This window comes from Alternaria arbusti, assembly GCF_024043155.1.
Source record: "Alternaria arbusti strain BMP 1465 chromosome Unknown scaffold_7, whole genome shotgun sequence".
NCBI classification, from domain to species: domain Eukaryota; kingdom Fungi; phylum Ascomycota; class Dothideomycetes; order Pleosporales; family Pleosporaceae; genus Alternaria; species Alternaria arbusti.
In genome coordinates this window covers 1,039,129-1,053,571 of record NW_026249947.1, presented here as the reverse complement: position 1 = coordinate 1,053,571, position 14,443 = coordinate 1,039,129, and the positions used below count along the sequence as shown (strand labels likewise).

The 14,443-nt window shown below is 54.1% G+C and overlaps 5 protein-coding genes across 5 annotated transcripts; 1 reads left to right on the top strand and 4 right to left on the bottom strand.

Moving 5' to 3' along the window:
* Positions 1-103: 103 nt before the first annotated feature.
* J4E86_006164 (uncharacterized protein) lies at positions 104-2,721 on the top strand (the record flags this gene model as incomplete). Its single annotated transcript, XM_051446695.1, has 2 exons — positions 104-859; positions 907-2,721. 2 exons carry the CDS (start codon positions 104-106, stop codon positions 2,719-2,721), a joined length of 2,571 nt encoding a protein of 856 aa, XP_051302270.1.
* Positions 2,722-3,167: 446 nt separating this feature from the next.
* Positions 3,168-5,570, bottom strand: J4E86_006163 (uncharacterized protein; the record flags this gene model as incomplete). Its single annotated transcript, XM_051446694.1, has 4 exons — positions 3,168-4,361; positions 4,410-4,678; positions 4,726-5,329; positions 5,382-5,570. The coding sequence occupies 4 exons, from the start codon at positions 5,568-5,570 to the stop codon at positions 3,168-3,170; spliced, it is 2,256 nt and encodes a 751-aa protein (XP_051302269.1).
* Positions 5,571-6,399: 829 nt separating this feature from the next.
* Positions 6,400-8,353, bottom strand: J4E86_006162 (uncharacterized protein; the record flags this gene model as incomplete). The annotated part of the gene is made up of 2 exons (XM_051446693.1): positions 6,400-8,219; positions 8,266-8,353. 2 exons carry the CDS (start codon positions 8,351-8,353, stop codon positions 6,400-6,402), a joined length of 1,908 nt encoding a protein of 635 aa, XP_051302268.1.
* Positions 8,354-9,161: 808 nt separating this feature from the next.
* Positions 9,162-9,880, bottom strand: J4E86_006161 (uncharacterized protein; the record flags this gene model as incomplete). The annotated part of the gene is made up of 2 exons (XM_051446692.1): positions 9,162-9,666; positions 9,714-9,880. The coding sequence occupies 2 exons, from the start codon at positions 9,878-9,880 to the stop codon at positions 9,162-9,164; spliced, it is 672 nt and encodes a 223-aa protein (XP_051302267.1).
* A 409-nt stretch (positions 9,881-10,289) lies between these two features.
* On the bottom strand, positions 10,290-11,596 carry J4E86_006160 (uncharacterized protein; the record flags this gene model as incomplete). The annotated part of the gene is made up of 4 exons (XM_051446691.1): positions 10,290-10,472; positions 10,518-10,691; positions 10,739-11,120; positions 11,175-11,596. 4 exons carry the CDS (start codon positions 11,594-11,596, stop codon positions 10,290-10,292), a joined length of 1,161 nt encoding a protein of 386 aa, XP_051302266.1.
* Between the last annotated feature and the right edge of the window lie 2,847 nt (positions 11,597-14,443).

Sequence of the window (14,443 nt, the reverse complement as noted above, 5' to 3'; positions counted from 1 at the left end):
GCTTCACGCCGCCCCACCAGCCCCTCTCAAATCCTCTCGACGCGTCTCGCAGCGCGTTTTCTCGACACCCGCACGCAGGGCAAACCACTCTACCGCCGCCGCCATGTACCTTCCGCGAAACCTCATAGCCCACCTATACCAGAACCTCATAAAACGCACACATGCCGCCGCACCGCCTGTTTTACTCCTCGTCGCCCTCGAACCAGACGCGCTTTGTGCCTGCCGAATCCTCACCGCGTTATTGAAGCGCGACTACATACAACACAAGATCCAACCGATAGCCGGATATGGAGACCTATCACGGGCGGCAGAAGAGCTGGTACGGCCGATGCGGACAACGGACGGTGGAAGTGGAGGCGTCGTAATATGTCTGGGCGTCGGAGGCATGGTGGACATGGAAGAGATACTAGGCCTGGACGTGGATGAGGATGGCGAGGGTGGCACTGGCGATGTCGAGGTCTGGCTTTTGGACGCGAGACGGCCGTGGAATCTGACGAACGTTTTTGCCGCCCCCATAAGTCAGGACCCCGCAACGGGAGAGTTTGTGCGGAGACAAGCGGGGGTGGACAAGGGCAAGATCACGCAGTCATACCAGTCGTCAAGGGGTGGAATTATAGTCTTTGACGACGGTGACATCGACGAAGAACTACAGGCAGAGCGTGAAGCATACGCTGGGCTTGAGGAGATGCCAGAGGTGGGGGAAGAAGACGACATCAGCGACGACTCGGACGACCAGGATGATGAGGAGCCGCCGTCTGGACAAGCACCGAAGAAGCGGAAGTCGTGGGGCGAGGAAGACGACTCTGAGGATGACATGACAGACGATGAACGGCCAGCACAAAGACGGAGGAGTAATTCGGTATGTATAGTCGATGTTCAGACGGAGGCCATGCTAACATTACCCAGGGAGGCTCAATACCATCGTCACCCGAACCGAGAAGGCGAAGAGGCCTGCTAGCAGCGCAACAACTAGGCGGCTCCTCCGACTTTTCTCGTTCAGACTCCCGCAGCCGCTCCGCATCCCCATCAGTAGCCGCACCCAAAGAGAAGTCTCTGAAGAGCCTACGAAGGCAGCTGATCAAGAAGCGGAACAAGTACGCATCTACACTCGATAAATACTACGGACTCGGCACTTCCTACTCAGACCCCGTCTCTTCTCTCGTATACAACCTAGCGTCAGAACTTGGCCGCGAAGACAACGACCTGCTATGGAATGCCATCGTCGGCGTCAGCAGTCTGGAACTATACGGGCGGACAGGAAGCGGTGTTGGTCTAAACCCACTATCAGCACAAGGTGGCTCAGCAGGATGGAATGGCAACCGAGGAGAGAACATACGCTCTGTCCTACGAGACGAAGTACGGCGACTGAATCCTGTCACGGACGCTTCGAGTGTGTCCCGCAATGCAACGATGGGTGAAGTGTGGGGTGTCATCCCCACAAGCGCCCTCTCAGCAACCGACAAGTCAATCCGCCTCTCTCCCGAGCCGCGTTTCCTTCTCCTCAGGCATTGGTCTCTTTACGAAAGCATGCTGCACTCGCCCTACCTCTCTGCCAAACTACACATCTGGAGCGATGCGGGGCAGAAGCGACTTGCCAAACTCCTTGCCAAGATGGGTGTGTCACTCACTGAGTGCAAGCAAAGATATACACACATGGATATGGAGCTGAAGCGTGGTCTCCGAGAACGCCTTCTGAAATTCGCTCCACAATACGGTCTCGATGGCCTCGTACCACCAAAGTCAGGTACAGGCGACCCCAAAGACGGATGGGGTTTCGTGCGCTGCTGGGGCTGGAAAGCATGTCTCTCCGCCATCGACGCCGGCGTAATCCTAGGCGCCATCCTCGAAGTCGGCGACGCAAAGAACCTGAACCAGTCCGCCCTCGACAGCTCCAACTTCGTCGGAGCCAACGACCACACCGAGATGCCCTCCTCCACGCAAGAACAACAAGACCTCGCTCAAGAACACATCACCAGCCGCTTCTGGACCGCTTACGACGCCCTCGGCGACATCGACCGCCTAGTCGAGCACATCAGCACAGCCCAACACCTCCACCGCGCGATCCTCCGCACAGGAACCGCCCTAATTGAAAAGAAACAGATCCGCCACCTGCGCGCCTTCCGCATGGCCGTCGTAAAAGAAGGCCCCGACGTCCAACTCTTTACCCATCCAGGCGCCCTCACCAAACTCGCCCTCTGGATCGCCGAAGCCATCGTCGAACTCAATGGCACAAAAGGCAAGAACAAAGGCAGTGAGCTCGTCATGGCCGGTCTCGACGACTCTCGCGGTCTTTATGTCGTTGTCGGTCTCGGCGGCGGCGGCGCAACTGAATCTGCTAAATCCCGTCTTCAGAAACGAGAAGCTAAACTTAAGGCCAAAGAGGCACGTCAGGCGCAAAAGGCTGAAGCAAGGGAATCACGTCGCAAAGCACGTGTTGCGCGGAATCTTGCTGCGGGCCTTGAAGAAGACGAGGTTGCTGATGAATCGGAGTCCGAAGCCGAAGAATCCGATTCCTCGTATAACGACTCTGAGGATAGTGAAGATGAGGATGAGGAGAGGGGCTCCGGCAGGAATCGCTTCGGCAATGCGTTCCAAGAGGTTGTCAGGGAGACGGGAGCCCGAGTAAGAATGGATAGTTTCGAGGCGTGTGTGATTGAGATTAAGAAGGAGGACCTCAGTGGGTTTTTGGAGAAACTGAGTCAGAAGGCTGTTGTTGGGTAGATGGGTCGATACGCACTGTATCGTCTGTCGAGAGATTTCTTTGCGTCACGTACTGGTTTGGACAGAGGAAGGCGATGATTTGGATTTGGTAAGAAAGGAAAGGCAAGATACCACTTTTGCAGGAGGAAAGGTTTGATCTGGGCACAGCGCTTTTGCATGATTTGGCATTTTTGGATGGGGATATCCGTAACTTCTTTCTATTGATTCAGGCATATTTGTAGGCAGGGCGAACGATGTACAAGCGATGATATTACAAGAGTACTTAGCATAGCACAACCACAACCACAACACAGCATAGCATTACAAGTAAGCATAGCAAGCAAATCGTATTCATGCATAACATATCCAATTTCGACCGCTGGGAAGAAAGGAAAGTGGTATCTTTAGTACTAACGCACAAACAAAACCGACACACCGCTCATCCAAACTACCATCACGACCAAAAACTACTTGGTATACGAGCGCTCTTTCCTTCCTCCCATTGTCAGGCCCTCGCCATCTTCGACGTCGTCCCAGCTTCCTTCTCCGCTACTCCTTCTTTTCCGCGTCCTTTGCTTGACACCATCTGTCAGCCTCCTCTTCACCTCATCTAGGTTGCCATCAATAGTGCTGAAAGGCTTGAGCTGGAAGCCTCCGAGGTTCGCACTGCTACTATTCCTACTACGGCTCTTCTTCGGCGTCTGCGGTCGACTAGAGAAGAAGTCTTGGTTGGCAAGGTCGTGGAACGATTCGTTGCGCGGTATCTCGTTGATGGAGCCGGGTGACGCGGGGTAGTCGTAGGTTTCGATGTCCTGGCCTGCTTCTCTTTCCGCGTCTTCGTCCGACTTCTGCGGTGGTGTGTTGGGACGCTCTTGCTTGATGAAAGGATCCTCGACGATGCGTTTGGAGTGGAAGTCCTCGTACATCTCCGGACCGAGTTCGTTGATGATGTCGTTCACACGCTGGGCGAGGTTCTCGCGTCGCTCTTGTAGTTTGACGAGTTCGTTGTTGGAGAAGGGGTTCATCATCTTCCAAAGGGGACCGAGTGACTTGAGGATGTCCATGGCGACTTCGCCGAATCGGAGAGCGCCGTATGTGAGGGTGACGTAGACGACGAGTTGGGGGATGATGAGCCAGCGCTTCTGAATGCCAGCGGGAAGATATCCGTTGCATTGGTTGTAGGAGTACCAGTAGAGTCCCAAGCAAACATACCAGGCGTAAGCTGTTGGGGCGGCGGCCATGGCAACGAGAAGCTTCCACGTAGCCATGACATCTCTGGCTTGAACCTTGACGTTTGATGCAGCGAGTGCCTCTCTGGCCTTCTTGATCGAGACAACCTTAGTAACAATGAAGACCAAGCTGAAGAGCAGAGTTCCGGGAAGGACGAGCATGCTCAGGAAGAGCAGCTTTCCGAGACGGTAGAAGAAAAGCCCAAATGCCGTAATAGGATGCATCTTGGCGTATTGCACCTGATGATCCCGGAGACCGAGCGCCTTAAGCTTGCCGTTGTAGGTGGTGACTTCCTTCTTGAGTTCGACGATGCGAGGGTCGTCTTTGTAGCGTTCGTAACCCTGGACGAGGCGGCGATTAAGCTCCACGATCCTGGGAAGAGGGAGCTTCGTGCCTTTGGAGTTGTAGAGGCGGCGCACAGCTTGGATGACCTAGAAGGGTCAGCAATGAGAAATAGTATGGGTGTGTATTGCACATACCATGAGTGTATCGTAGTCTGGTGTTGTGACCGTGACGGAGATAAGACCCTGACGAATGGTTTCCAGCATCTCGCCGATGGCCTCACGTCTGCCAGGGCCATCGAACTTCTGGGCTAGCTCAGGTGGGACGTGGATGGGCGTGCCGAACTCGATGACGGCCCTTGATCGGAATTTGTGGGCGTGGAAGTAGTTCATGCCGACGGGAATGATGTTGAGATTGCAGTCTGGCTTCGTTTGCACTGTACCAAGCGCCATGATAGCAACACCAGCTGGGAGATGTTAGTGTATTGAATACTTGAGCTATGGGGTAACTTACCTTTCAGAGGAAGAAGATCAGTTCTGTCGTGACTACCGCCCTCAGGGAAAATACCGATGCTTCCTCCGTGGTGGAGAACCGCATGCACCGCGTCGTAAACTTCTGTCTGATCGAGCTTGGGCGCAACCTGGAAGGGAGTTCCCTCGTAACCATCAGCGATACCCTTCTTCGCATTGGCTCCGTCCACGAATGTGCCGTCCTTGGTCATGTCGTTTCGCCCAGTCATCTGCTGCATGGCAACACCTCCCTTGAAGCCACGCTTCAGCCTGATCTCTTCTGGGCCCTTGATCTCGAGTATCTCAGCCGTCGCCGCCTTGTTGTCCACTTTAGGCAGTACGAGGGAGCCGCCGACCTGGAATTTCTTATCTTCAAAGTTTGTGCCCACACCTCGAACAAGCGTCGGGTCGTTGATGGGATCGGGGAGGTAGATCTTGCCCTCTGCAGGCTTCGTCATGTCCATGGCTCTTCCTACAGGCACGACACCTGTCAAGCCCGCCATTGCGCCTACGAACTTGCGCTTCATCGATTTATCGGCGATTAGGAATTGGATTCGGCGGTCGGATTCTTTCTTTACGACTCTCATCAACATGAGAGGGTCGACAAACTGCCATCTGTCAGCATACATCCTGCAAGAGTAGCGTCGCAACATGTCCTACCTGGTTCGCGTGCGGTGCGCACACGAAGATAACGGGGCCTTCCTTTGGCACCTTCCAACTACTCCTAGGATGCACTTCTCGGAAGAAGAGCTCCACCAGGATCGAGAACGTCCACAAGAAGGCATCGTACACGTATTTGTTCATGACGGCAAGCTTCTTGCCCTTCGCATCTCTCTTCTGGGTCGCCATGGCGGCTACCTAAACCACGATTATGCTGCCGGCGGATGTAAAGAATATGGTATGCGCCGCCAGGAGGGCGAGGTTGGTGTAGCCTCCTATGGCTGGTGGTGCGTATCCGTCCGCGGACGCGATGGCGAATGCGACAGAAAACGAGGGGTGACGAGACACGAGATGCGCGCAAGGCGGAACAGGGTCGCTGGCAATGAAGCTGCGTTGGAAGCTACAGTAATGTCCCTCGTTAGCATCAGAGCGCAGACTCAGACATGTTGTCACGCACCTTCACGTTCTAGCACTTTCTCTACGTAGGTCGCGTGCAGAAGAAGAACATCAGGCCACAGTAAATGGAAGTTCCGAGTCTGCGCGGACCTGGATAGCCGATACCCGACGAGCGCTGGCTCTGGTGAGGAAATCAAGCTTTCAGCAGCGCATATCCGCAGCGCTATTTTCGTTGTTGAGCTCGGATATGTGGAGGGTTGCAGATAGGGCCGGGGAAGTGGGATGGTTGCTATGTCATCGCACATTAATTGTTGGCGGCCCTTTTCTAGTGGGGTAGGAGCCAGCTGAGCCCGCTCCACCAAATGTCACAGCTGGGGATGCGCCACACCGATGAAGGTATCTGGCAGAAGTTTACCTACATTTTTAGCTTGGAATCACACGTTGATGATTGAGTCAAAATCACAATTACACACGCGGATAGTCAGATGAAAGGACCATTATACATTCCAATCTATCAGAGGGTGCCGTCAAGCGGCCCGGGAATATGGTGGTCTATAAAGCAAGAAGGGTATATATGTACAGTAAAGAAGATGAAGACAAGATGTGATGTGCAGATTAAGGCTTACACCATAGCAAAGGCCATCGCTGCCACCAAAACGGTGACAACAGAGGTGCTGACGGTGAGGGCAGAGCCAGCGCCGAGGAACTGCTCTGGAGATGTCGGGTTGGGCAAGCTGGTATTAGCAGCGGGCGCCGACATCAACGTGGTAGTAACAGGAGGTACAACCGGAGCTGGCGAAGAGTCTACGACAAGGCCCGTGGTCGCCGATGCTGCCGGTACGTAGACAGTCTCGGTCACGCTGGGCGTGCAGCTGGTTGTCGCGGAGGAGCGAGCGAGAGTCACAGTCCGAGTTACGCTGCGGGCGCAACTGCTGGATGAGCCTCCGCTGGACTGACTAGCAGGCTTGCCTGAAGCCGAGGGCTGGGAGCTTGAGACCGACGTGCTTGTTACGACAACGACCGAAGAGACAACCTGTGTGGAAACAGGAGCTTCATCAGCCTCCGGGAACTTGGGAACGATGTTGTGGTTGTCGTTCGAAGGCGCCTCGGTGGATGGGGCCTTGCTGGGTGCAGGGGTCTCGCTGGTGACGCTTGATGAGGGAGTAGCTTCGCTGGCAGCTGGGACTTGGCTAGACACAGAGGTGGCTGAAGAAGCGGCGTCACTTGTCGCAGGAGCAGGTGATGGCGCTGGCGTAGAGCTAGGCTTCGGGGAAGGGCTGCTTGATGGCTTCGGCGCGCCGTTGCCCTTTGCAGGCAGGGTACCCTTTTCGATCATCAAGAGTGCCTGGGTGACCTCCAAGGCTGACAGCTGCTGGCCGACGCCAGAGGTGCCGTCCCAGCTTCCAGTGTACCACTTGCTGCCGCATGTGACGCCGTCAGTGCCTCCAGAGCAGGCCTTGGCAGCACCGACCGCAGACGCCTTCAGCAACGGCACGATCTTGTCCTTAGTAAAGGGAGCGACCATGGCAGTCTTGGCAATGAAGCGAGAAAGGTATGCCTTGAATGATTGCTGATCGAGGTTGCAGTGTCGGCCAGACTCACCCGTCTCGCAAGCCCACTCGTACATGATGTCTGTGGCGTTCTCGTAGGGGCTGAAGAATAGCAGTTCAGCGTGATCAAGGAAGCCGGACGTGCGATCCTTCCAGGTGCTCTCGCCGTTGGTGTAGTCGTACATGAAGGCCGATCCATGGAGATACATGGCATTGTTGTAGCTCCACTGGGTCTTGTCGGCGACTGTGGCGCAGTTGGTCTTGTCGTCTGTGCCATCGAACACCTCGTACTGGTCGCTGATAAGTCCAACCTTCTTTGTCCAGTCGTAGATCTTGACAGCCCAGTCCGCGTACTTCTGCTCGCCAGTGTAGCGAGCAAGGCGCGCACCGAGAGCGAAAGCGCAGCCGTTGGAGATTGAGTTCTTGTAGTTGTAGCCGTAGCTGTTCTCAGGGTACACCTGCCACTTCAGTCCTCCACCACAGCTTGTCTCGTCCCAGCGTCCGACAATGTTCTCGAAAGCGTTGGTCACGACCTCGAGGTAGCTCGCAGGCGCATCGGCGGGATCGGGGAACTGGTATTCGACTGCGCTCATGACGGCAAGCGCCCAGAAAGCCTGGTCATCATTTCCAGTCTCTCCTTTGCGGTAAGATAGGATGAAGTCGTTGTCGGGCCCGTAGTTGGCAGTCAATGCCTGTTGGAGTGTCTTGACATGTGAATCGTCGCCGGTGAACTGGCTGTACTCGATCATGCCACCCCAAGCGGCGCCACCCTCCCACCAGTAGTGGGGCTTGGGCCAGACACCGACACCCTCGATGGATGTGCCTGTGGCGTTGCCCTGGTACATCGACATCAGTCCGTACGCGTATTGTCGAGTGACGGCGAGGATTGACGCTTCTGAAGGTTAGCTTTGTAGCGCGGTTGCTGCGAATATCCTCACCTTCATCCTCGGGGTCGAACTTGATACCGCCGGCGGTTGCTGTAAGGGCACTGAGGAGCACTGCTCCAGTAGTGGTAAAGTACTTCATATTGGTTGAGAAACGAATGAGTAGAGTTCAAAAGAAGGTAACGACTAAAAGTCAGAAGAGAGAAAGGGAAGAAAAGAAGGACTGTATAGCGCCGAGGCTGCAGAATGTGAAGGAGAGCAAAGCACGCATGGTGAATGCCGGGAGTAGGGCTTATCTAAGATCGAACTCGCGTGGACCCATATTTCTTCGGTGAGGGCAGTCGGGGAAGGAGCGCGCGGGTGCAGCAGGGATTGGGTAAGCGGGCGTTTCGAAACGCAGGAACAGATTTGGTGTCGGCCAATGGCTAACTAGCACGCATGTTTCAGGTCGGCGGCTGCGCTGCTTTTGGGCCTCCATTTTGGCGCCACTGTACGGTCGTCCGGGCGGCTTGTCCTTCATTATTTGGCCTCCTCAAATCCCTTGTGTTCACTGGCCGTGCCGACGTGCTGCTACTTTGCTATTGTTTGGCTGCTAAGAAAAGATCGTCGTGTGTCGCAGTGCTCTTACGACCAACACCAGGACCGATTGCACGACCATCTCTTACGCTACGGATGATCAGCTAGAGGTACACTAACCGCACGAATGAGGGGCGATCGGGGCCGTCGTAGTGCTAAGAGCGCGGGGATCATCACAACCATAAGCAACAGGAAAGAATGTTGAATAATAAAAGTCAGCTTACGGACCCATGGCTCGTTCATGAGGCGGAGTTTAATCAAAATCCCCCCAACTCATGCCTCGGCCCGTCTGCGATCATGCGCTGAGGCGTATCGTCCCAGGTCTACCCAGAACGCCCCCATATATGAATAGTACGCGAAAGTAACACAGCCACTCAGTTGACCCCCACAAGCCTCTTCTCCTTCTTTTCCTTCTCTGATTCGCGCAGTGCGGCGATCTCCTCTCTGGTCATGTTGTACGATGCGTTGACTTGGTTGAACGGGTTTTCGGGGTGCTTCTCGAACTCCTTGCGGATTTGGTCGATCTTCTGCTGTCGTCGCAGACCCTTCTCGTCCTTCATCTCGTCCAGTCTTCGCTCCTCAAACGCAGCGTATGCAGCCTTGAAGCGCCTCTCGGGATGGCGGTCCACCTTGTCCTGGCTGTTGCCCGTGATATCCAGAGCGTCGAGGGCGTTGTCGATACCGGTGGCGTTGAGCGCGCCAGGCTTCGCGTCGAAGGAGCCGAGCGCTGAGTCGATGCCGCCCCCGCGGGGCTTCTTTTCGGCTTTGGGGTTCTTGCCCTTGGGCTTGGAGGGCAGGGAAGCCTCCTCTTCGCGGAGCAGGGCTTCCTTCTCAGCCTTCTTACGGGCTGCTTCAGCGGCCTTTTCTGCTGCGGCCTCGCTATGTTATGTTAGCTACTGCGTAAGTAGGGGCGAAGATGCACATACGCCTTTGCATTTGACTTTGCGCCCTTGTTCCACTCCTCTGCCTCTGCCTTTTCAGCTTGTTGGTTCTTTGCAGCCTGCTTCGAGGCAGCGGCGTCTGCCTTGCGGGCTTGTCCTTGCGCCTTCTTCGAGCCCCCTCCATCGCCGCCGGCCGCGCCCTTTTTCGCCATTGTTTTGTGAGGTATGCGAGATAGTATTTGTTCCCGAAGTGTATGGACGTGGTGCGCGCGTATTTCGATGTGTGGTGTGTAGTTGGGAGTGAGTCAAAGTTTGGTATGCGGCGCCTGACAGCGGCTTGCGGGCATCAGCGGGGCACAATGGCGTCAGACAACACCGACACGCGTGAATGACTAAGCAGCACTGAAGGCTCTTTCCACGCGTTCAGCAATACCCGCGAATGTCTGCGCCCTTAGTGTTCAGATGAGATGCAACTCCCATGAGTCTGCAATCACCTCTACATATACTTCAGGGACAAAGAATACATCGACAAACAGATTGTGACTGCTTGCAGAGCCTGCATTTCTGTTTATTGAGTATCTACCTTGCCACGCCTCATGGTCGGATGCAAAGAAGGGACTGTTACACAATCCCTTCTTCTTTCTCTCTCCTTATGTGCTCTCGTCTCGCTCGCATCGCATTACCCGGAGTGAGCTGCTTCAAGCCGAGCCATGGCGAGTTGATAGGACTGGGACCCGTGTAGATGAAGATGTCGTAGAGGAAGCCTCCAAACGCGCAGCCAAGGAATGGTGCCACCATCGGGATCTAGACATGGTCAGAAAGAGCTATCAGCGCCATCAGAAGACATACCCAGAAGTAGTAGCCCCCAGCCGACCACACCTCATGGCCATATCCAACAGCATACGACATCAATCTTGGGCTGAAGTCACGAGCGATGTTGATCGCATAACCAGTCTGCCAGCCGAAGCAAGACCCCAAGCCGAAGATGAGGAAGAACAGGCAAAGTGGGAACCATTTGTCGGACTATAGCAAAGTCAGTACTATCCCTCAATGATGCCTATAAGCCATACCTTCGGAACTCCGTTATTGCTCGGGTCCTTCAACGCGAAGATGACGAACATCAATAGTGTACTTGCGATGAACTCCGAGAAGAATTGGTTCGTATTGGTAAGGAATGGCTGCGGATAGGTGCAGAAGATGTTTGCAGTAGCTTTCTCGGCAGGTGGCACTGTTCGCATCTTCCCGCCCTCGAACCAGTCGATGGAGCTGATGTAGTTCGCGTATACGATCCCGGACCCGACGAAACCACCAAGCATCTGTGCAGCGAAGTACATCGGGAACCGCCGCCACGGCAACTGACGGAAGATGCAGTTGCTGAGAGTAATCGCCGGGTTTAGGTATGCACCAGAGTCGCCTGCGACGTACAGACCAAGCATGACGCCCAGGCCCCAGCTTCTCCGAGTCAGCATACATTACCAGCATCTAACACTTCAGCGCTCGACTCACCCCCAGTTAATCGACTGATATTGTCCGAACCCGTTACCACCCGGTGCCGTCGTCTGTCCAGTCGAAAGTAACACCTGCGCAACCGCTCCATCACCGAACATCACCATGATAGCGGTGCCCCAGAACTCCGCAAACGGCTCCCTCATCACCGTCCTTATACGCGACCATAGCAACTCTGAGGCCGCGCCGTGATCATGCTCTTCGTCGATGGGTGCTTGAGGATGCAAGCCAAGTACCGATCGCTTCCGTTGAGCGCTCGAAGACGTTCGATGGGCCGAGAGTTCAGAATTGGTAGAATGCGCCGAATGCTGTGTTTGCGCTTGGGTCAAAGGCGTGGCGCTCGTACCAGACGTAACACTGTGTAGACGATCATCGGAGCGGTCGTCTGCCCAATCCCGTGTAATAGACGGCCCTGGGGCCATAGGTCCTTGTGAAGTCATGCTGAACACACGTCAAAGCAACACTAAACGAAGAAGAGAAACAGTCTAATTCAAAGCCTGTTGAGCCTCAACACCAGTACCAACGTGAGAAGAGTTCTAGCAGACGCACACGAACAGCCTACTCAGCGGACCACGACTGCTTAAGCATGTCTCGTCGCATGCCCTCGGCACTGTATACCCCGTATGCTAGAAGACGTCACAGCATGATCCCCCATCGCGATGCCAACGCCATTGGAAGCCGATCTCGTACTTCCCCTCATTTCTACTAGCCAGATCTCCCGGATTAGGGGGAGGGTGCCCGCGCCATAAGCTTGGGTCGTGACTGTTGCGCGCTAGGCATGACGTCTGTCAAGGCTGGTGGCTTATTTCCGTGGATGGGGCTGGGGGGATGGGGATCTTCATGGGATTGTGGGAAAGTGTGGTTAATCGGTGGTCGAATGAGTGTAAGTTTGGATGGGTAGCATTGCTGTGGGCACACCAGAGTTGATCTGATGCCCCGTTATTCCCGATACTTGAAATGTGGAACGAATCTGGGGTGCATAATGTGGATGCGTCGGGCGATCGCGATGCCCTGTTAGCGCGAAGTTTGTTAACCACACCTCCAGGGCTATCTGGCCATCGATCGCCTTCCTCGTTCTTCTATCCTGATGCCCTATACATTTTTGACAAGTCACTCACATGAATGCGCCTTCACTTTCATTGATCGGTACACTTCCAAGGCTGAAATATGCACATAAGCGTGTATGATGTCATGAGGCTGCGCATGAGGTGGTAGCAGCAGACCTGGAGCACTGCCCCGGTGCCTCGTCCACTTCTGCACCCACCTTCATCCTACTCATTAAAATCTCAAGCTCTCATCCGGTTTTCACTCGAGTTGCATCTATAGTCATCACCTAGCGATTTATATTCTTACAACTCAGCGTCGACCGTATGTCACAGGAGTCCGTACCCCGCGTCGGTTTACAGTGGCTGTGGCCTTGCTCTCTGCAAAGAAAATCTAATAAGCGTGGACGCACACAAGATCAATCTCATCTGCCTCGCCATCGAGACACGGTGCAATGCACACTTTGCAAATCAGTCGCGGACGCGATAGAGAAGAAGACAGCGGATCCTGGAGAGTACGTGTGGAAATATCGCGATGTCCAGCAGAACGTTGGGTGCTTTACATGCCAGAAGATAGCGCAGAGGTTCAAATTCAATACACAAGCGGATCATATAGGAGAATGGACCGGCTCTGTTTCCTACTCTCAACGCGATAACCATTGGGCTTTGGGGGTTCGTGGCGAAAGAGTCAAGGACGAGAGAATTTACCCCCTCCATTTCTACGTGGAGATCCAAAAAATTCCAAGTAAGCCCGGCTTTTCCCCTTTCGACCAGAAAATCGACATCGATGGCATCAAGAGATGGATCAGTAGATGCGAAAAGGACCACGCGGGCATATGTCATACACTCACGAACTCAACGACTAAGATGCCGGATGCCACAGACTTACGGTTCATTGACGTTGAGAAACTTTGTCTCGTGAAGCAATCCGAACAAGATGGCGATGGTCGATATGCGGCCTTGAGCTACGTTTGGGGGACAGATGTCGATCCTTTCCAGACAATGAAAGTCAATGCCGAAGCTTTGAGCCAGGAATATGCGCTCGATCTCCCTTGTAACCGCACTCGGCTCCCCAACACCATTTCAGACAGCATATCCTTGACACGCGCTCTAGGCCTTCGCTACTTATGGGTTGACAGATTCTCTATCATACAGGATGATGAAGTCGCGAAGCCCCATCAGTTGGCCTCCATGGCATCTATATACTCCAACGCTTACGTCACTATAGCTGCCACAGAGGGGGGAGACAGTGCCTATGGGATACCTGGAATCAATACAGAGCGCCCGAGGAAACCACCTTCTGAAGTTTATCATCTTAGTCCCAACTGCCGCGTCCAGGTGTTGACGCCTTTACGTGGAGAACAACGTACAGTGTATCATACCCGCGGCTGGACTTTTCAAGAGTGGACATTTTCGCGCCGCACGATCGTTTTCCACAATCAGTCAGTGTCTTGGATTTGCGAAGAATTCACGCGATCGGAAAGTGAGCAGTATCGGTACATGATTCCTAGAAAACTGTCACGGGGGGCTTGGGATACGTATCCTAATTTTAGAGGATACTGTAATGCTGTTGAAGTCTACAACAAACGGAAGTTGACCTATTCCGAAGATGTTCTATCTGCGTTCGACGCGTTTATGGCTGTGCAAGGACGTGCTATGAAAAGCGGTTTCATATTCGGTATACCAGAACTCTTCCTCCCCAATATGCTTTGCTGGCATCATGGCCAAAACACTTGGCACTATAATAAAGGACACCTCCAGCAAAGGCGAACGGGTTCTCACGGCAACATCTTGAAAACTTTTCCTTCCTGGTCGTGGGTGGGCTGGTCTGGGTCTGTTAACATGAATTCCGCCGAGGCGGCATGCCGGCTGGCGATAAGAAGACTGCACTGCACCACTCTTGAATATCCTCACCTTATTCAATTTTCCAAACTTGTAATCGAACCGCACGACGAGCGGAAGGAACACGTCAAAGACCTACACTATTACGAAACCCGTGGCTTGATTAGCCTAGCGGAAAACGAATACTATTCCTACCGCTTACCTATCAAAGTACTCGACAAGCACCCCATAGTTCGAGAAGATGAGGTACGTAGCTTGACATCTGGATTCGTTCATTCTACCATTCTAGAATTCAGGACTCGGCGACTTGTTGCTTCCTTGTCCAGGCACGATCGCGACGACCTGAGAGAAGAGACGCCAATTCTGACAGGTCCTGAAGGTCAA